Source organism: Ornithodoros turicata, chromosome 8, assembly GCF_037126465.1.
Source record: "Ornithodoros turicata isolate Travis chromosome 8, ASM3712646v1, whole genome shotgun sequence".
NCBI classification, from domain to species: domain Eukaryota; kingdom Metazoa; phylum Arthropoda; class Arachnida; order Ixodida; family Argasidae; genus Ornithodoros; species Ornithodoros turicata.
In genome coordinates this window covers 11,497,347-11,520,003 of record NC_088208.1, presented here as the reverse complement: position 1 = coordinate 11,520,003, position 22,657 = coordinate 11,497,347, and the positions used below count along the sequence as shown (strand labels likewise).

The 22,657-nt window shown below is 44.4% G+C and overlaps 1 protein-coding gene across 1 annotated transcript; it reads left to right on the top strand.

Annotated features, from left to right (window-relative positions):
- Positions 1-15,047: 15,047 nt before the first annotated feature.
- On the top strand, positions 15,048-17,271 carry LOC135365943 (uncharacterized). Its single transcript, XM_064598598.1, has 5 exons — positions 15,048-15,223; positions 15,283-15,447; positions 15,806-15,971; positions 16,043-16,291; positions 16,411-17,271. Exons 1-5 carry the CDS (start codon positions 15,081-15,083, stop codon positions 17,257-17,259), a joined length of 1,572 nt encoding a protein of 523 aa, XP_064454668.1. The 5' UTR covers positions 15,048-15,080; the 3' UTR covers positions 17,260-17,271.
- Positions 17,272-22,657: the final 5,386 nt, after the last annotated feature.

Genomic DNA, 22,657 nt, shown 5'->3' with positions numbered 1-22,657 from the left:
AACCTTTTCAGTGACTTTCATCTTTCAACGGATATGTTCTCTTTGACGCCGGGCACCCAAGTACTTCTAAGGAATCTTAAATGCCTTTCTACGCATTTGTTAGCCTAGTGCAATTTTATTTCCAAAGATATTTTACTGTATTTTATCGACGCCCTGCGTTCAGCAATAAAATGTTGAATTTTCAATGTGTCCTACATGGTATGTTCATAATGTCATATTTGACGCCCTACATATATTCTGGCTGCTATATACTCATTAAAAAAGAAGTTAGGTGTAAAAACAAGGCTTTTTTTTCTAATTTGGGGTAAGTAAAATGACCTTTACAGAAAATCTCGAAACATGGACTTGTGCCAAAGACATTTTCGATTATGCCTAACACGGTGATACGGAATCTCGAATTAGCCTATAGCTTCATAATATTATATATATAGGGTTCCGCGTTATCGGTTTTAATCGAAAAACACCAAAAAACACGCGCTGGGTAAATTTTCTCTCATTCGGTTTTATCGTAAGACACCGAATACGGAGGGACATCCCAGAACATGATAGAGATAAATTGCTGCGCATGCCTAGCAAAGTGTTGATGCAGATCAGAAAACCATACAGAAATACGATGGCTGTGCCAAAATGTCCGTTTACTTTTTCGTTAGCCGTAAAACGCAACCACAACCAAATCCGATAACCGTCCGGTAAACCATGCACACGCCAGGAAAAAAATCGAAAAACCGATATCGTGAAAATCAATAAACATCGAAAAACATATATATACGCCGTATCCGGCCAAAAATAAAAACAGAAAACGCGGAACCCTAGGTATAAGGTAACCGCGTCTGGAACCTGAATTTATTGCAGGTGATTGCCGCGTAGTATTGTGCCGTAGGGAGTATAGCACCGCAAAAGACAGTGCACCGACCACCGATTGATTGGCCGCGCAATCAAAGACACGGCCCGCACAGGGCGGACCGCGTTATCAAAGGGCCCTTCTCCACTATACGAAGGACCGGCTCCCCTTCCGGCCTCCCTCTACCGCGTACACGGATTAAAGAGGGCGTAGCGGGGGCTTACAGGGCTAAAGCCTGCCCCCTCCCCTCCGAAAAGTAAACCACCTTATATGTACGGCATCATTTCTTCCTGGTGACTCAGGTTCATTCGCTGAAGCTCTCAAGAAATGTGATCACGATTGGCTGGCGGTTACCATTTTGCGTTGTAAGTGTGCGAGCAACAATAGATAGACTTTAGCTTCCTTCCACCGCTGCACACACCCTCTCCCCCCCCCCACCCCTTCTCATGAAGGTACCCCAAGAAAAATTTGTTTGTTTGTTTGTTCGTTTGCCTACGACCCCGATACTCGCGTGACATCGCACGTTTTCATTCTCATCACTTTCTAATTCTCACTTCTCGACAGGAGCCCAGCCGTGTCTCATAAAGATGGAGATGTCTAATGTTACTGGAAGGTTTTCCTTACAGATACATACTTGGAAGTTAAACCTGATCGATGAAACGAAGGCACGTGCCTTACGAGGTATGTCACATTTCTTGGCAACACTCTCGAAAGTTCCTCCGATTAAACGTTCAGTGTCTCTTGCGAGGACACGGAGTCTGCAGTTCACGTGGTGGATTGCATTGCGCAGACGTTGCACCAAGGCCTCCATTTACGCACATCCACATTTCACACAGAACACGTCTGTCACGATCTACCGTAATTTTCGGTGTATAACATTCACTCATGTATAACACGTACACGTTTGATCTTCGTCCTGCAGGAAATGTTTAGGTGTATAAAACGCACTCATGTATAACATGCGCTTTACAGGCTCGCGGAGCGACGGGCTTTGGCGTCGGAGAGTCACGTGTTTTGTATCGATGGAACTGACTGGAGTAAGCAGAAGCACTGATCCATGTGGTCGGATAGAGCCTTTTCGGCCCGCATAAGCCACCAGCTCCAGTGGCTCCAGATATCGCTTTGACTGATAAACTGAGGCTTTCCGCCGCAATATCAGTCCTTTATGGCTATATTGACGCATATTGTTCTTCATTTGTTTTTATGGGCCCTGCTTTCTGAGAGCGCGTGCCCATATGTGATGTCGTGTGCAAACTGCCAAGCGTTTGCTAGGATAACCTACCCTCTCTTGGTGTCTGGTGCCTCATTGAATCAACCATGCATCGTTCAACACCAATGTAAGTCGCCACGTTTTGGGCTCGGTGTCTTGAGTAAACTAAATTTTACCGACTGATTTCATGTCAAAGGTATGGTGGGAAGAAACGGCATCGAACGTGACAACTGCGCACGATTTAGGGTGTCAAGTACGCCGACGCTGCCGAAAGAGTTGTGATTGTCCCGACTACCTCCACGTTGCAAATGCATATGCGTACGCCCATTTTTCACCGGACTGGTAGCTTATGTGTGGCCCTGCCTATATCTTGCCGCTTTCGTTCATTTTTTTTTTTTTCATTTTTCTATATGCGTTTCCCGCTCTTGAAGCGTCTGTGTTAGTGATTCAGTTCCAAAATCTTTCTTTGTAATTGAAGTACAAATTATTATTGCAGATTATAGCTCAGCACGATGTGATAGCGCTGGTTTCAGTTCGAATTGCAAACCAACTGAACTCCGCACGAAGCGTACGCGAAGTTACGCTCTCAAATAAGATCCCATATTTGTTTCTTTAAAAACAGATGACGATTATGAAAGGAACAATCACCAATAAGGTATACAAATTGCAAATCCAAAAATGCAGGGGATGTTTATTGCACGTTAAAGCTTGTCCCTGTTTCAGTTCGAATTGCAAACCAACTGTATTCCGCACGAAGCATACTCAAAGTTACGCTCTCAATGTATTTAATAAAGATGACGACTATGAAACGAAAAATCAACGAATGCGTAGTCGAATTGGGAAGACACAAACACAGGTATGTTTATTGCACGTCAACGCGGGTCCCCGTTTCAGTTCGAACTCCAAACTAACTGGATTCCGCACGCAGCGTTCGCGAAGTTACGCTCACATGTAAGATCTGATATTTGTGTTGTAGAAGAAGGCAAGCGTGTTCTCACGTACGTACTCCATGAGGCGTCGGTTTTACATGCACGTCGACGTAGCACGCTCAACAGCTGGCCGTCGTCCTACATTTGAGAGGAACACTTTCCGCCGACAGTACCGGCGCCGACAAATCACAAACTCGTTTTTCCACTTCTCGCTACGGCACGCACTCGTGGAAAGGGTTGCCTGTGTTTTGATGACGTCACCGGACGTCGTGGCGGACGCGTACATCCTCGGCTACACTGCGTGGTGCTTTTGGGGTAAATCCACCGTTTCCTTCCCCCTCTCCAGCTGGAACGACACGCCCTCCTTCCTCCACGTGTGCACACGCACCTGTTCCGGGAGACCCGCTGACGTTAAAAACATCCTCCCGTCTCGATCACCGTCGTGTCAACGAGTGGTTTATTTGTCTCTACCTGGTCGTGATGGCTGTTTTGTAAAGCTGGGATATCCGCCCGTCGTCAAGAACGTGAGTGTGCGTTTTGGAGCTGCTCTCTCGCATGCAGGCGCTTTGAAGGCTGTGCCACGCACCGTGCCGTCAGAAGCTTGACGTTAGGGAATTTTTCGACAGTTTTAGTTTTAGGTCGGAAGCGCTGTGCGAGAACGATATGAACGATATGGGGTTAGATCAGAGATCAACACCGTGGTGGTCGCCATTTATACCGAATAAGTAGGATTCTTCTTTTTCCGATTAAACCCTGGATTTCACGAAATACTTGCGGTCCTTGGATTTGTCCTCTCGGTAAACAGTTCGAAAAGTGAGTGAATCATAATATAATCAAAGGGAGCTATTCGTGACAACCTATATGTCTTTCTTTTATGATTCCCTTGATGATGCAGGAGTCATAAACGGGCTTTTGTGGAACTCGGGGTAAACAGTGTTTGAATACTGCGGTCATTCACTGGCCGAGTTCCGAGCGGAAATATAAAGGTTCTTGTTTCTCGTCCCAGTGTCGCAGCAGCGGCTTATTTCAAATGTTTTCGTTTCACCGGAAAATTCCCCAGGGACATATCAAGCAGAGATCATAGCGTCCAACTTCTCTCCGAATATTCGCGTGTCAATAGCACCCGATTTTTCCCTCCGCAATTTGAAAAATCGTAAATCGGAGTTATCCTGTTCTCGAGACCATAGGCGCCGATTGCGGGGGGGCACGGGGGCCCTTGCCCCCCCCACCTGCCTGACACCAACCTTTGGGGCTGGGCGCGCCAGGGTCAAAAGAGCGAAGAGGCACCAACCCCAAAAATGCATCTTGCAATTTGTAAAATATGTATTCGCCCACCATACTCATTATCACAGTAGAAGGTGAGGCGAAGAAACACAGAGGATGACACAACACATAGACTGAATTTCGCCCAAAGCAATCAGATCAATGAAACGAAGCAGTCGAAAAGGTACCCGCAGCTGCCAGTGAGGTGTAACGGTAGGATCTTCGGAACGCGTATCCGTTGGGAGCGGGTTCAACTCCCGCTGCTCCATTTCGTTGACCATATTCATTATATTGCGCGCATTTCGGGTCAAACACCGAGGATTCAATGCATTTTGTTCATTTTGCACTCAGTTTTCAAAGGCGTAATGCCTTCAGTTGTGCACATGTTCACTGTTTACGTTCTCTCTGTTTTTCTTTTTGTTTTGTTTTTTCTGTTCTTCCTTCCTCTTATTTCTATACCAGTTCTGCATACATCATAGAATCCCGCCGGAGTGTGTGATTCTCCAACTTTAGTTTTGTGTTCATTTTTCTTTTCCTTTTCTTTCCTTCTTTTTGTTTTCTTTTGCCTTTCTTCTTTTCTTTGACTTTTTCTTCCCCCTTTCACTTTTTTGTTGAAATAACAAGCCTACATCTGGCTTTCTTTTCCTTTCTTTTTGTTTTCTTAATAAACATATCCCCCCCCCCCCGCCAGAGTACGTACTTCGCGGTGCGCCCTTGCCCCCCCTGGGAAAATGAAAACTCTCCGCCTCTGCTCGAGATCGTTACCGGTAACACAGTCCCATCTATACCGGGTGTTTCAGTTAAATCCCCGGGCTAAATAATTCGCGACCGGTTGCGCCAATCGACGAACTTTCTTTTTTACAAGCATCTGCCCGATACCACCTCCATGCTGCACACTTTGTGAATGTGTGGGGGCTCTCAATATTCAAATAAACATTCAAATGAATTTTGTAAAAAAAAAATGTAACTTCTAAAGCAGGGCGCTGTCGGCATTAAAATCGGTACCACCACTTTTTGGACCTTCAGTTGACACCTTTTAGAGAAAAATCTGCCACCGAAGCGGGTCTTCTGTTGCAAAAGTTAATGGGTTCCGGTTTACATATGTTTGTCGCGGCTGGTCGAAGTGAAGCGCAACTGGAGCACTCAGAATTGTATTAACACACAACCCTATATCGCCAGACAAAATTACGATCGACCTCTCTGTATAGTGACACTAGCTGAAAACTGTACCGCGCCACAAAATGTCTTTCGCGAACCCCAGCGTATCACTATTCCAGTCATTTCTGAGTAAAAACGCGAAAAGGTTTTCCATTCTCACGTGCAATGCCGGAACTATGTTGACGGCGTCGCTAATGCCACTGCGCGGAGCGACGAGAAATTGTCCAAGGAATTCCGAGTCAGTGTACAATGTTTATTATTATTATTATATTACGTGTTTTCACGAATTATGGTAAGGGTCAACGGCGCTACTATATCCCGGTCATATTTAATGGCTTGCCGCATGATTCCCTTGATTTAGGTTCAATTAAAGCTTTAAAGGCTTTGCTGCGCTCTGTAGCAGGTACTATAAAGACGATTTGAGATATCCCTTTGCTATGTGTTTTTGAGGGTTTTCCAGGGTTTGTTGGATTTTTGTGAATATCAATGGTGGTTCAATATCTGTATTTTATTGCTTGCGTTTTACTTTACTGTTATCAATGTTTTAACTTTAAGTATTGAGTGCGCCATTGACTGTTAGCTGCCCACAAGCCCCAAGGCTTAGGCGGGTACTGTTGTAATCATGATACTCTTGGACTAATAAAAATTGAATTGAATTATTAATATTATTATTATTATTATTATTATTATTTTGCGAGGGAAAATACACAAAGCCTCTTAAATGTAGTTACCCGCACGCGTTTGCGAAACAGCGCTCGTATACGATCCGTAACATATGAACCCCACGCACCTGTTTCATGTGAAGTCTGATAGCGTAATTTTGTGCTGTTACCAAACCATATTCTACGTGACCATTAATGCGTCAGCTGTGCGCTAATATCTTTCGCTACGATTATTACGGTTCTGTAATTTTGGTGTCTGTTCTTTTCTTTACTTTCGTTTTAGTACAGGGAACCTAGTATAGATGATTGTGAAAAACACTGCAAGTAATGAAGACAATTCGGAAGCCGTATAAGTATTAAAAGCAATTGCTAGTTTTATCATATTTAAAAGAAAATTACACGGGAAAGTAGTAGAAATAGATTTGCAGTCACATTTAGCGGTCGACGTTTCGGTAGGCAGCGCTGTCTTCAACAAGACTGTATATACAATCTACAGGCCGGGTGTTCCAGTTAAATCACCGGGCTAAATAATTTGCGAAAGGGTGCACCAATCGACGAACTTTTTTTTTTACAAATATCTTTCCGATAACACCTACAAGCATATCATAGCATCATAGCATATCAATTCAAGGTTCAGGCTGAAAAAACAATTACGTAAGCAGTATTATTGCCAGTAGTGTATGAAGAGAATTGTTTTCTTTACTGCCGGCTTAAACTTCCCATGAATTATTCTGTGAATGTCTGTGAATGAATTATTCTGTGAATGTCTGTGAATGAATTATTCTGTGAATGTCTGTGAATGTCGCTAGACTGCCTCAAGCCCAGTGTCACAAGTCTTTCGGCTTAGACGGGCCTGCAGTAGTCTGCAATTGTATATAGAGTGGAAAAATAAAATTATTATTATTATTATTAAGCTGCGCGTCGTGTGAATGAGTGGGATGCGCTCGTTATTTAAATGGAAAATCAAATGATTTGTGTAGAAAGATATAACTTCTAAAGCAGCGCGCTGTCGGAATTGAAATGGGTACGACCCCTTTTGGGACCTTCACTGGACATCTTTTAGAGAAAAATCTGCCTCCGGAGCAGGTCATTTGTTACAGTAACTCATTGGTATCGGTTTACATATGTTTGTCGCGGCTGTCGAGGCGAAGCGCAAAAGGACGCTGGTCCACTTCCTTATCCACCAACGAATTGTGGCCTTACACCATTGAATTACGGTAGTACCCATTTTAATGCCGACAGCGCCCTGCTTTAGGAGTTATATTTTTTTTACGAAACTCATTGGAATGTTTATTTGAATAATGAGAACCTCCCACACATTCACAAAGTGCGCAGCTTGAAGGTGGTATCGGGCAGGTACTTGGTAAAAAAGAAAGTTATTCGATTGGTGCACCCGTACGCGGCTTACTTAGCCCGGAGATTTAAATAAAACATCCGATATGCATATTTGTACGTAAATTTTGCGTTATTTTTAACAGAATCTGCGGAATTTAAGTGGCGAAAAAGGTGCGGCTATTTGGAGTCACCAAATCCAATTAAATTTTCTGCCGTTACGCAGAGTAACGTAGTTTAAAATTTTCATCCAGCGATGCCTGCCTTAATCACTTGTCAGAAGCAGCTCAATTGTCCTTCTGATCTGTGCCGCGCGAAGAGCTGAACGTGTTCTACGGGGCAGTGTATGTAAACTCACGTACTCAAAAATGTAATTAAATTACAGGTACCTTCCTCTGAAGGTAATTGCCTTACAGGAAGAGCTTCTAAAAGTCAATTCCAATTCATTGTAGCAACTTATCGATTACAATCAGCGTGGTATATAGGCAAGTTATGGCGTCCTTCCTGGATAATCACTCTGAGCGTTTGTATATTATACAGGGTGTTCAAAATTAAGCTTTCACGAGCGCTACGCAAACACAGCGATGACAGGAAACTGGATGATAACTTTACGCTACTTGTGTAAGAAACAGTTGCTGCTAATTATGTAGCACCTGTTTCTTACTCAAGGAACAGAAAAAAATAGCACCAGTTTTCTTTTGTTCGCCTATTTATAAAGTGCTAGTGAACGCTTAATTTTGAATACCCTGTATAGATAGGTACTGTATTCGCTATGTTTGTCAAAGATGCGGCAGTGGTCCCGATAGAATTTGTCGCTAATGCGCCAAAAAAATAAAAAAAAAACTGAATCATTATCAGCAGCAGCAGCAGTGGTCCGACCACATTTTAAATTTGTAGCGGATAAGTATTTACTCTCCACATTACGGCATCGGCTGTGCCTTTTTCCACTACTGCTCATTTGCACAAACAAGAAAACGTGGTCCAAAGAGAAAACAAGCGGGACGCTGGATCAGCAGATTTTTTTCATCATATTACTTTCTATGTAGCTGACGCATACAAGCAGACACGTCTGAGGATCTTCTTTCATTTCACTTGTATACTCTCATAATCTAAGCCCTATCCGGAATAATAAGAAATGATGATTTCTTCTTTCTTTTTTTTTTCAAAGATGTATACAAGGTGACTTTTTTTTAGTCGATACAGATTTTTCATAAACAAACTATAAGGGCTATGGACATGCTGTTTTCACTTCTATCATCTCTCGGCCGGCGGATCTTCTTGGCCATATGTTGCTTGACCGTCAAATGACTAAATACCTAAAAATCGTTAATTAACTTTTTAATTATAAAAGCTACGGTGTTGTTCCAATGAGAACATCTGTTCCTTTCGGTGACCTGATATCGTAGCTGTTTTCAGAACAAAAATCCGTTCGGTAGATCGTTCGCAAAAACTTTCTGAAGGAACACTTTTTTTTCCTTTATTTTATTAATTGCGCATCTTGGGAGACCCGTCTTTCCTTCAACCCCAATGTGAGATGGTGAAGGAACCTCATGCGTCGAAGATGAGCTTTAACTTGCGGGAAAAAAAAAAACAAAAAAAAAACACATGTATCGCTGCCGCTATCGGAACTGCCCTTATCTCGTGTTGCATTTTCTGTTAATCTTTTTCCAGGACGCAAGAGGCTACAGTGTGCTCTTTCACCCTCTCACATTTGGCGTGAAGGAAAGACGGGTCTCCCAAGATGCGCAATGAACAAAAAAAAAAAAAAAAAAAAGGTGTTCCTTCAGGAATTTTTTGCGGACGATCTACCGAACGGATTTTTGTTCTGAAAACGGCTACGATATCAGGTCACCGAAAGGAACAGATGTTCTCCTTGGGACAACTTCGTAGGTTTTATAATTAAAACGTTAATCAACGATTTTTAGGTAATTAGTCATTTGACGGTCGAGCAACATATGGCCAAGAATGTCCGCCGGCCGAGAGATGATAGAAGTGAAAACAGCATGTCCTTAGCCTTTATAGTTTTTTGTATGAAAAATCTGTATCGAAAAAAAAGAAAAAAGACACCCTGTACAGTTCGGTATGCCCTTTTTCCTTTTGTGTTCTCTGGTCGTTGTCTAAGGTTTCACTTAGTCCGCAACAAATATATTACACTGGCTCACATAACAAAGTAAACAAAAATACAAGGACGTTTCGACGCTTGTACGGCCGTCACACAGATCTCTAAGACACCGGATCCCGAACCCATACGCACAGAACTCGTGGAACACGTGTTGAAGACTGGCCATTCTTTCGGCCTTTAAGGGTATAAGCAGGCTTCCGATTTATTCGAACGAAATACGTAAGACTTACACTGGTAAAACATCTTCAGTAATTTCGAATCCTGTAGTAATTCTATAGTAAATTCTGTAGCAATTCGGATATATCCGAAAAACTCATCTTTTGACGACTTCAGTAATCGAAAGGCTCAGCAAGAAAAAAAGAACATGCCGTGACTACAAGGTTATTGGGGAGTTCGTTGCTTTTTGAGTCGAGGTGTTGATGATGATGATGATAATAATATTATTATTTGATAATATATTTTTATTAATAAAATTAATAATTAAACTTTAATTTAATCAAAAATTAATAACTAAATTTATTGCGAGGTTCTGCAATAAAAAATACAGAAACGATCTGCCTAAGCCTCGCAAGCTTGCGAGCGGGACAGACAGACAGACAGACAACGCCGAACACTCGAATTAACGCATTTAAAATAGGAAACTGAAACCGTGAAAATGTGGCACTCTGTAATGATGTTCCGGTCAACAAATGAAGGTAAGATAAACAGAGGCAATAACAATGCTTTATTGAATAAGGCGCCAGCAAACAGCAGTGCCTATGCAGCATTATGCACCAAGTCACAGCTCGAGGTAACAGAGGACCGCCTATCTAAAATGGCCATAACATATACGGAATAAGTCAACATCTGACCGGACAGACAATTAAAAGAAGTCCGGATACGTCGCCTGGACGACTGGCGAGCCGCAGTATCATCCACATAAAACATGGACATGATTCCGACGACGCGGGTCGGTGCGTGACAATTCAGCCAGTTGATAACAGAGGTCACATTCAAGATGTTGTGTACACCTTTGTACTGTAGAAAGTGCAACCACGGCTGACTCTACGATTAGTCAAAAGCGACGGGGACAGAGCGAATAAACTTTCAGAAGGAAATCAATCAATGAATGCATCAATCAAGCTATGAAGCAATCTTCACATAACGCCTAGCAACTGCTTCTAAACTTGCGACATTGGCTCTACAAGTACAGTTCGACGCGACTGATCTAAACTCATTCGCTGGCAATAAAAATGTACAAAAATGAAAACAAATAGGGTTAATCAAGTCCTTAGTGGTGCTACAGATCAGGTCAAGAATTCGGTAAGCTTTGCCCACAACGCGTAGTCCACGCGAACATTAAATATGAGGCGTTGATAACGTTGAATACCTGAGGTGAATAACGTTAAAATCAATGAATAACGTTAAAATCACACCAATCACGTTAAAACCAAGATTTTTCACAGCTGACTGCCCACGTCACTCAGTAGCATGTATAGTTAAAATCTACGGGATCCACCTCATTTTAGTTTTGTTGGAGTTCAATAACATGCCATTCAAAATGCACCACTGAGCAAATGCATCGACATCGGACTGAAGAAACAAACAATCACATGTGGTAAAAAATGGCAAGGAATAAGTTCAAATCGTCAGCGAACTTAAGAAGATTACTACAGTTGATGACGCCATGAATATCGTTTTAATGCAGTCAAAGTACACACTATCAACCTGACGCTATTTGTGCAAACAAGGAGCCAAATGTAATCAAGGAAAGCTACCAAGCTTCTCTCCGCTGATCGGTGAAAAAAAAAAAAAAAAAAGAACACACAAAAAAACGTGCTGGTATTCATAGATAAATCTGCAAAGATGTGACGGAAACTATTTGACGGTAGTATGGATATATTTTCCTTTTTTTAATTCCGGGTTAGCGCCGCGAAGCAACTGTGGCTATGAGCGGCGTACAGACGTGGACAGATGGAGAGAGAACAGTAGGAAGGAGTGGGGGAAGGGTAGTAAGGATACCGGACTGTAATGAAAACAACACCTGCCCTTCCAACCTTAAAGACTAGGACAATAACAGCAAGCTTCCACGGTTTGGGATACTGGCATTGAGATAACGAAAGGTTGAACGTATAGATGGGAGTTGTTAGAATGTCAGGACGTCCTTTAATTATACAGGGTGGCATGTCATCACGACCAACTGCTTTTCACGGGGAAATAAGCAGCGCCGTCAACGATGCGGGTGATCTTCATCCTTGCCTTATATAGGGACACCTCTACGTCGGAGTCATTGCATAGGTGACCCGAACGTGTACCTTATATACGAGGGGTGCTCGAGTCAAACCGAGACTTTCTGTCTCCTGAGTGTACAAATGGCTCGCGCTACTTCTTTTCGTCATTTTCACACGCTACAGGCCTCCGCGTTCACCACGTGGTGGTCCAAAGTTTGTGCAAAACAGAAGACGCGTGCTAGACAAGATGGCCGACAACGAGGTGAGCGCGCACATCGAACAGCGAATTGTCATGGTTTCTCGTGAATGAAGGCGTAAAGTAATCTGAAATTCACAGAAGACTTCAGGCTCAGTATGGCCACGGCCCAGTGTCAGAGTTCCTGAGAACATCCAACTTGTGGAACGCCTGATCCTCAAGGACTGACGGATAACATGTCTCCAAAGACGGACCTTTCTGTGGGAACGTTGAACACTATCATTCATGAACACCTCCAGTTTCGGAAAGTTAGTGCCCGTTGGGTCCCGAGGCAGCTCTCCGTGTTTGACCGACAGAGAAGACTGGAAATCTCCCAAGAGCTAAGGTACCGTTTCGACACTGAAGGACAGCCGTTCCTTGATCGGATCATCACGTGCGATGAAACGTGGGTGCACCATTTCACTCCTGAGTCTAAACGTGCATCAAAACAGTGGGAAGCGTTCCGGGCTCGCCAGCTCCCAAGAAGTTCCGAAGCACCTCGTCTGCGGGTAAGGTCATGGCCACGGTTTTCTGGGACAAGGCTGGCGTTGTTCGTGTTGATTTTCAGCACAGTGTTACCGCCATCAGTAGCGCATATTACTGCCAGGTTCTCAGGGATGTGCATAAGGCGCTGAAGCAAAAGCGGCAGGGCCTCATCACCAAAGGAGTCCTCCTCCTACAGGACAATGCACGCCCGCATACCGCGCATCTCACGACACGCACCTTACAGGAACTTGGCTGGAAGTTGTTGCCACATCCCCCTTACAGTCCAGACCTCGCCCCTAGCGATTTCCATCTCTACGGGCCACTGAAGGTGTTTCTTGGGGGCCGCCACTTCAGCTGCGACGACGAGGTCAAGAATGCGGTCCGATCATGGCTGCTACGTGCCGGTAAGGATTTCTACGCTGCTGGCATCCAAGCCCTCGTGAAACGCTGGGACAAGTGCATTAGTGCAGCTGGAGATTACGTTGAAAAATAAAACTAATTTCTCGCCTGTAAGTTCATTTTACTTTTGCGAAAAATGAAAGGTCGCGATTTGACTTGAACACCCCTCGTAATTATTGTATTCGAAGTGACGAATTTTGCGGCCATTTCGACCATTTCGCAAGTTTACATGGAAAATCTCCAAAGCCCAACGTTTTCCTTTCCGTTTTCATGTGAATCATGCTTGCCGTTCATGCCCTTCCCTGCTCAAAGTGCACAAGGCAGGGCAGGTGGCATGTTGATTGTCTTCCTGTTCTAGGAAACGCGTTACAACGTAGACAATAAGGTGATACGTAAGCGAGAGCTGCTTTCCGAAATGTTCAACATTATCCAGATTTCGCAATCTTCACGTGTACATGCGATCGTGAAACAGATGTCGTGTCCAACTTCTGCCTGATAACAGCAGGCAGTTCTGCGAGCCCAATGCTAATTATCATTGCGAGTGCGCCGTTTCACAACCGTTTCGTTTTCCCCACATTTCAGATATGAACTCAGGTGTTTAAAAAAGAATTCCCGAAAACACTCTCCGAATATGCCCAAAACTCTGAAAATCCGGAACCCTACATAGAGACATTTCCACTGATTGGAAAAAAAAAAAAATGAAGGCGCGAACCGAAAGACTTACGGGGTGCACATCCAGTTGACGCGCACTGGCATGCCTTGGCGTCGCCAAACGCTCTATATTAGTAATAACTAATAAGGAAGAATGGGCATGTCCACCAACGCATAACAACAACCTTATTGTGAGATCATGAATGGGGAGTAGCCCATTTCTCCTTCTCCACATGTCATCTGGAATTACAAAAATAACGATGATCATAACAAATCAGCGAGGAATAATATGATTTATTTGTGAGGCTATCATGGTGATTTTAACGTTACAGGTTTCTCGAAGACTGATTGTACGGCCGAACACGAGATGCATAAAGTTGCAGACTCGCAGAGAAGAACAGAATCTCCACAGGCTTGCATTAAATTCGAATAAGATGCTTCGTACGACAAGATAATCGGGAAGTCGTGACTGTTGTCCGCAACACCAGTGAAAAACTCGCCGTCTAAAGTGACTCGTCGCGTGCACATGATATAGCGCAAACACTGCATAACTGCGCCTCAAACTCACCAACAACAAATGCGGGGCAACTGTAAGATATCAGTCAGTATATTCTGTATTTACGAGTATTTATAGAGGATCTACAAGAATAAATAACTGAAAATTGGTATTGAAATATAAAAATATATACATTTTTTTCTAGTCTGTACTTAAATACAAAATATAAATACACCTATTTAAATACTACCCGTTCCTGCTTGGGACCCCTGTCCCTTCCACTCTCTGAACGGCACTCCTGCAAAGCTACGCATATTTCGCACATCACCACCTACACGTTTCTAGCCAGTGGCAACTCTCCTTACTCACTCTGTTTCTCACTCACTCTCTGTTTTCTTTCATCTTTTCCTTTCCTTTATTTCCTTTGTTTATTCTCAATTCCTTTCTTCATCTTTCTATTTGTTCATTTTTCAGTTCCTTTCTTTTTCTTTCCTTTTGTTTATTTTTCAGTTTCTTTTTACGGAATAGCAAGCTGGCAATAGCCTGGCTGACATTTCCGTTTTCCATTTTTTTCACTATATTAAACATATCCCCCCCCCCCCCCACTCACTCTCACTACCTCTGTTCGTCATTGTCGCTTCTTCCGGAACTGCAAATCACGATACGGGTGGGAACAAAGTATCTATTGCCCTTGCACACGACAAAAAAAAAAAAAAAGGCAAAAAAAAAAGTACTGGAATGAGAAGTTTCCTTCTCCTGTGCGATTCATGCTCCTCAGAATTCCACGTTTCCTTTTGTGAATGAAAGAGAGTCTCGTGTGTAACACGCATGCAAGGAGGCTTCCTCGTTGATGTCACCAGGAAGCAGGAAGTTACTGTGGCTGTACACAACACCTGGGGAATAACGCTTGCCAACACAGGAGACGTTGTTGCACCTTCATGGCGCATAGGGAGCGAGGCAGTATAGTTTGCCGCGAATGTAGCGCCGCACTGCGGAGCCTCTGAAAGTGGCGTCGGGAGAGCCGACTGGATCACAACACATTTGGCAGCAGTTTCGACGTGTTTCGGTCGTTACACCGCTGTTCGGATGTCCAGCCACAATAATTGCTGCATAGTTGGATGCAACGCGACTTATGCGAACTCTCCAGGTGTGAAATTTTACAGTTTTCCCTGGAAAAGTTACGAAAAGGAGCGACGCGCCATATGGGTGCAACTTGTTCGCCGGCTGACGTAAGTAACAGTTTATTTTCGCACGAAATATGTCTATTTTTAACCTGTCTACTTTATAGTGCATCCGGCAAGCCGTGGGTGCCTACCAAGCACTCTCGAATATGCAGCAAGCACTTCGTTGGCAATGCAAAGTCCGACAATGCTACACACCCTGCCTACAACCCGTCAATCTTCCCCGAAGCGTACAGGAAGCGACAGATACGTACCACCGATCGCTACGAAAGGTAAAAAGCCCTACTCTCTGTTGGAGTGTTTTCTTGGTCGCTTTTGTGGCAATCTTGATCAATATTAGCAGGCTGCGGTTCAGAAACATGGCGTGTCAAAACCACTATTTACGCGACTTGCCTGCAGGCTTAAATTGCCTGTGGAATAGCGTGTGTTAAATTCTAGTATGTACGCGTGTGCACATGTGAGGTCCACCGGAAAAGTTAATATTTACTGGGCATATTATCTGTAACAACTGAGTAATGCAACGACATTACAACAGCCAGCCTTACTTGGTGTTTTAGAATGTCGTCGTAGCCGTACAGGTAAAGTGGGAATGTTTTATGGTATTCAACATATCCCCCTCACCTGATGCAGGTCAAAACGGCGCAGAGACTGGGTTGCCTGTAACGTTCTATCTGCTGCACCGGGACCTGACAACAATGACAACTGTGAGCCCATCGCTTCTGACACTGAAGATCTCGCAGTAGTGGAAGATTATGCAGGATGTGGCATGCATGAAGACGAACCACCAACAAAGGAGGTATGATTAGTATTGTGAATGGTGATTCCTAACATTTCACAGGAATGCTTATTAGTGTGTCACATTCATAGGCCTTTACAATGACGGATGAGTCAGTCGAAAGCTCGAGGCTCTTAACTTTCTACTGCACTCGCAACGGTGATGACATGGGAGTTCAAGTCAGCAGCATTCCAACAGTTGACTGTGGCACCTTATGCCCAAAGGCAGTGCACGAGACACGGAGTGCTGGTCCAGCCTACAAGGAAACTTACTTCGGTGGCTATAAAAGCATTGTGGATAATGAGCAGCGGCTGTTGGATTTAACTGGTGTGACATTAGTGGTAAGTCAATGATTTGTGGAGGCAAGAAAAGCAGTAAACTAGTATGAGGATGGTATGACTTCACTGCCGCAATTTAATTATACACTTACAAGTACATAATTTACATTATTTGCCTGCAGGTCCTCTCCCTTCTGCAAAGCCTCCTCCCAGAGAAAGGTCGCCATGCCCAAGAGCTGCACATTAACGACAAGCTCCTCCTTTTCCTGATGAAGCTGAAGCATGGCTTGCCCTTCTCATGTCTGGGCGCTCTATTTGGTGTCCATCGAACAACTGCTGCTAAGGCTTTCAAGGCTGTCCTTTTTCACCTCTGTGCCACTACAAAGTCATGGCTTTTCTGGCCCAGCAGAGCTGCAATCAAAGCAACTATGCCACCAAGCTTTCGTCATCTATACCCGGACTGTCGACTGATTATTGATTGCACAGAGTTGAAAGCAGAAATGCCAGACGGGGTCAGAGCACAGAACATGTGGTACTCTCACTACAAGGGCACATATACTATTAAGTATCTCATTGGAATAGCACCAAATGGACTAGTGACATTTCTTTCACCAGGCTTTGGTGGAAGAGCCAGTGACCCAAGTGTAACTGTAGAGTCAGGGCTTCTGCCGCGGCTAGAGCCAGGGGACCTTGTGCTCGCTGATAAAGGCTTTCCTGGAATCCGGACAGGTGTCGGGCAACAAAAAGCTACCCTAGTAATGCCTCCATTTGCAACCAAACCTCAGTTTACCGAGGCTGAGGTTGATGCAACCTACGAGACAGCGGCTGTACGCATACACGTTGAGAGGGTAATCCAAAGGCTACGGATCTTCGACATTTTAAACAGGAGGATACCACATGACCTCACAGAATACATGGACAAAATAATGCACATCATATGTGTCTTAACAAACTTGAGACCTGGCATATTTCAAAATAGTAGTGAAGCTGTGGGTTCACCAATGGTCCAGGCTTCTGTGCCAGTAGCGTAGATGTTTTGCAACAAGCCCAAGTGTAAGACACTGTAGTTCAAGAATTATTAAAGAAACTGTTCTCCAGCATATTGTATACTGTGCCTTGTACTACAGCTACAGTACACACAAGTGACAGCGAGACAACTCTAGGAACAAGATTTTTAATTTTCCTCAGAAGACATCCTCAGCTCATTAGTGAATGGCAGTACAAGCCATGACTACTGCTTACAGTTATCCACTAATGTGGGCAAGAAATATGAAAAATAAAATTTTCTCAAGTGTGGAATGCAGCATTCCAGAAACTCGTCGTTGCGACGGACATCCAGGATTAGGTAGTCTGTCTCAGAGTTGACAAAAAAAATGCACTTTTTGAGACCGAGAACATACAGGGAGACTTGAACCTGTGTATAATACTGGTGCGATTCCCTTAAACGGTAGTCCGGCTTCCCCTGAAGATATATGAGCTGTGGGTCGTCAAGGACACTGCCCTTCCTCTTCGAATAGGGACATTTTATTTCCAAGAGGCAAACTTCACCACTGTCATCCCTGCAAACCAAGTTCAAAGGGTCGATACAAGAGATTAAAATCAACTCTGTAAAAGCCTACCTGAAGATCCCATCTGGTGAGCATGCAAGCCATGGGTCATCCGAGTCTACAACCAGACCAAGCTGTGTCACCGTAACTCCACAGACATCTTCAAACTTCCGCCTTGCCAGGGGCTCCATGGCAATTCCATAGGCCATTGCGGTTGTCCTGACGGGCACTGCAAGTACCATTTTTTTGGCGAGCTCCTCTGGAGACAGAGTCCATCGTAGGATCTGGTGACTCTGCAGGTAGGAAACACAAGCATCAGTCATCTGAAACACTACAACAGGCGTGAGAAAAGGAAAAGGTAATGGGAAGTTCCACAATTCACACAACACTTGTGAACATAACAAGCTAACAGAAGGGAGTGTAGATCACTGCGATACCTTGGTTCCCGTTATTCGGGACTCACGAGCTTTCAGCCATGCAGATCTGTCTGCGGCTGTCGCGGAACAGATCACGGGAATGTCATCCTTGGTGACTGACACCTTCTCGGCGTAGAAGGCTCTGTCCACCTTCCTAACCTTGTCAATAGGAGAATCGCTCTTAAGCAGCACTCCTTTCGCAGTTATACTGCTTGCATAATTTGGAAAAGCTGGCCTAGACAGCTCCCAACTGTACACCGGAATACTATCTCGCTCTGCCATGCTTCCTTCAGCATCTGCTTCTCCCAAAACATTTGGCGCTCTGGTCCTTTCGGCACTTAACATGGCTACCATTGGGCAGCCAATGCCGGCGAAATGGTCTGTAATGTGGGTTAGGGGGACCTCACGAACATTGCTGGGCAGCCCTGGAAAAGGTTATACTTGCATATGCTCTTATGGTACACACAACATGTCCTGAAAGTCTGGATCAGCTATCAGTGTCCCACTATGTGCATAACATTAATTCACAATTGACAAATGGCATAGTAAACTATATAAGGGATCTGCATGGTGGTCACTCACCTTCAGCGAAGCCTGCAGATGCTCGAACAAATTTGGGGTACTTCGTTCGCTTCGAGCGGGCAGGTATACCCCATTGTCGCGCTCTACTTGTCCTGGTTGAGCTGTCTTCTTCCTGCACGTAGAGTGCAACAGCAGCGGCGTGTTTGCACTTTCCAGCAGCTCCCGCCTTGCAGGTACATGTTGCTCCGCGCAGGCTTCTGAGTCCACTGATCTACGCGGAGATTGATCCTTCATTTTATTCATACGGTAGGCAAGCGACACTGAAGCCTGGTTAAAACTTCGAAACTCGTTCGTGCACATTCTGGCTTCAGGTCGCGCGAATGTTACATGCGTGCAGAAATATGTTATACTTACATGAAGTGTCACGTGATGGCTGCGGTCATTAATTCTTGTCTGTGGCACACAACACCCTTCAATGTGAGCTTCGTCGCCCTCATGGATCTCTCGCACGTTATACACGTGTCCAGCGTCAACTAATAACTTGCCTTTCCTCAAATTACCACCTCTGAAGTACCTTTCTACGTCGTAAAGCGTAGCAAAACCAGCCTGTATCTGACACTGTGTCATTGGGGGAACTTGCATATAATACAGGGACTCGAAACCGAATACTCCCACCACAAGTCTCCCGACAGGAGTGACGAAACCGCCGCTGAGGGCGCTGAACGCAGGGGGCGCAGCAGCGCCGTCTGGACCCTCCTCGCTCCCTATAGTGACCTTGCCGCGAACGAAGTAATCAACCGTCTTCTCCGTTGTCCGACAATACAGAGTCATAGTGCGTCGTACAGTATCGGTCAGTATTATAGGCCGACCCCTTCGCCGAAAAACGGTTCCTAATGATACTGTCAGGGGAAGTCCCAGGGGATTAGGTACAATCCTGGCATTTATTGTCTTTGCCATCAAAGCGATAAACATGTGCCAGATGTTGAAAGATCCGAGCTGACGTGCACGAGATATTCCGACTTTTCAGGGTCAGAACATATTGCCAAGGTCTACTCAAGTTCACCAACGCTCACAAAACATTACTTGACACCAACACCTTGCAAATAAAATATATGTATATGCTTAACTATGGCCGGATGAGGTTTATCCCTTCTGTTCAGATTACGCGTTTCACTTACCGCTACTACTAAAGTACTTCAAAGAGTGTATTAAACACTTTCAATTATGAGTACTTTGTACTCTATGTTAAATACTTTTAACATGGATCACTAGTATCTTATTTTAAATGCCTTTGCGCGGTATTTTGTGCATTGCGTGCTGCCGGCATATGGGAAAAACTGAGTCACGACCGTTTCTCTGGTGCACTTTGCTCTCTCGGATATTGTGCGGTGTTCAACGCACTCGTTGCTTCCCTTGCCTTGCGCTATCGAAGGTGGAAAAAACTCAGATTGCAAAGAGGGGTCCGCGTGACCGACGATTCGACGTAAACGCAGTCGCTGCCGTTGTTGGAGAACTGTAGCACGATAAACCCAGCTCAGAGGTAAGTCGCTCTCCTCTGTAAAGTGCACGCTTATGGTACGGACGCCCAGTTTCCGTTCGCAATCTCATGGCTTTGAACCGTAGTTTTCGGAACTTGTCGTTTGTCGTTAAACTAGAGTATTCGCCCCAAGATCGACCTATAGGGAGCGACGCTGTCACCTGTGGATAACACGCCGGCCGATGTTCGGAGTTGATGGTTCTGTTCCGAAATTATTGTGTATATTCACCAGAAGATCACTTGTGCCGCGATGGTAAGATGCCGTTCGGTTCCCCAGTGCTCCGCCTACTGCACTGAATGCGGAATAAACGTGTAAAAGCAGACGACGCCTCCACACTGCGGTAGTTTATCTTTTCTCCGCAGCGCGCCGACACCGTTCGATCTGGGAGCGAATAGCAGCCTGATTCCTGCCGGGAAAATTTTGAAGGCATTAGAGTGTTTTAGTATATCGTACGCAAAGGCGATACCTAGGGTTGCGCTTTTTCGGTTTTAATGGAAAAACAGCGAAAAACATATGCCGTGTAAATTTTTACTTATTCGGGTTTAATCGAAAAACACCAAATACAGAGCAGACTTTACGTATTTGGAGTGTTGTATTTAAAAGGACTTCAGTTGACGAGACTTTGAGAAATTTAATTTTGACCAAAAGGCTTTGCACCTAAAGTCAAGAAAGGAGCATTCCCCTAGGAGCTTGGTTTTTGTTCCCATTTAGAGCAGGCAAAGGAATTTCCGCGGTACCCCACATTCTAAATTAGCGCGTGGCCAGTAGAACCATAATCGGATTTTCTCAGGATATTCCGATTCCGCTAAAATTCAACCAGGGAGTGTTTTCCTCATTTTTCGGCAAATTCCGAAAACCGGGAACCTTACGGGCGATATACTGTTCTCCGCAAGATAGCGGGAGGGAGTATATCACACCTCTTTTGCAAGGAACAACTATGTTTGGGTGATTAACTAGACAGCCTTCATTGGGTCTTGGTCTGTTTATCGCGGGGATCATTCTGGCCAGTTTAAAGGGGCAGCGAAAAACAACTTGTACGGAGAAGGAAGAGGCTACTTTTTTGAACCCTGTGAGCACCAACACGCTCTACACATTCTTGCACCTGTGTTGTGTTTGTCTGTTCCCACCTCAGAACAATTACTTTCGAGCAATAAAGGAAGCTGTCACACTAAAGATCCACGGGATGACGCCGAAATAAATCATGCAAAAATAAAACGTTCAAAAATAAATCTCTTAAAGATCAAACTTTCAAAATAAACTCGTCAATATAAATCGTGAGAAAATCCACGCTGTCGAAATAAACTCCGAAAAATAAACTTTGAAGAAAAAAACGCTTCGAAATAAATCTTTTAAAATCCACCATCCCTGATTGGTGGACATCCGACGGCTCTACGTCCGCCACGAAAAATAGTGCGCTCCTCGCGCTTGGTGCTAGTCAGGGCTAGAACTGTGAACGAGGATTTCGCTACACCGGGGGTAGGTTGTGTGTCTGTATCAAGGAGGATATATTTATACTGCAAGTATGTATATCCTCCTTGTTCTGTATGTGACCCGTGGCCAGTGTTGTCAACTTAGTGCGGGATGTTTTCTGATTTGGCGGCTGACGAACTTTTTTGGTCGTGTATCCTGGCCGGCTTTAGCACTCTCTCTCTCTCTTTAGTTCTCTTTTGTGTGTGTGTGTGGGCGCGCGCGGTTTCGCCACAAAACTAGTGATATAAAGTCGCTGAATCCTACTTACGCCCTCTCCTTTTGTGTGAATAAACATATACCCCCCCCTTACTTTCGCCCACCGTATCAAGCGAGCGTGTGGGCAGCTGGGTCCCCTTTGCACTACAAAACTGCGAAGGCAGCCGTAAAGGTTCGGGCTCGAAGCGCTGTCTCCGAGCCTCAACTCACATTGCCGCCACTTTAAATTCGGCCACGTATAACAGGTAGATTGCATAAACATCCAGTGCGAATGACCGTCGCCGCGCAATCCGTCCACAAAACCGCCATAGCCATCTTCTCCCCCCACCGGAAGCCTGTTAGCCTCGTTCACCGCTCAGTTTGCTCAAGGGTCAAGTGTGCGTGTCCTGTATTCATACGCGCATCGTCCTCATCACTTTTAAACTGGATATTTCGAAATCCAAAGTTGTTATTTGAAGAAGTGTAATTGATAACAGTACAAGCATGAGAAAGAAACATCATAATAGCATGTTCCGCCGAAAAAAACATCGTGTCGCCCATAAACTATCGTACGGAACATTACATTCCTAAGCCTAAGCATGATTCATTTTAACAGCGTTTATTTTGAAGGCGTGTATTTTTAAGCGGTTTATTTCAAAAAATTGATTTTGAAGGGTGGAATTTCAAGCGTGGATTTTTTAATGTTTTATTTTAAAATATTTATTTCGGCGTACAGCCAGA

Coding starts and splice junctions, on each gene's coding strand:
- LOC135365943 (XM_064598598.1), top strand. CDS start 15,081: ATGTCCAGCCACAATAATTGCTGCATAGTTGGATGCAACGCGACTTAT. Junction 15,224..15,282: donor CAACTTGTTCGCCGGCTGAC/GTAAGTAACAGT, acceptor TCTACTTTATAG/TGCATCCGGCAAGCCGTGGG. Junction 15,448..15,805: donor ACCACCGATCGCTACGAAAG/GTAAAAAGCCCT, acceptor CACCTGATGCAG/GTCAAAACGGCGCAGAGACT.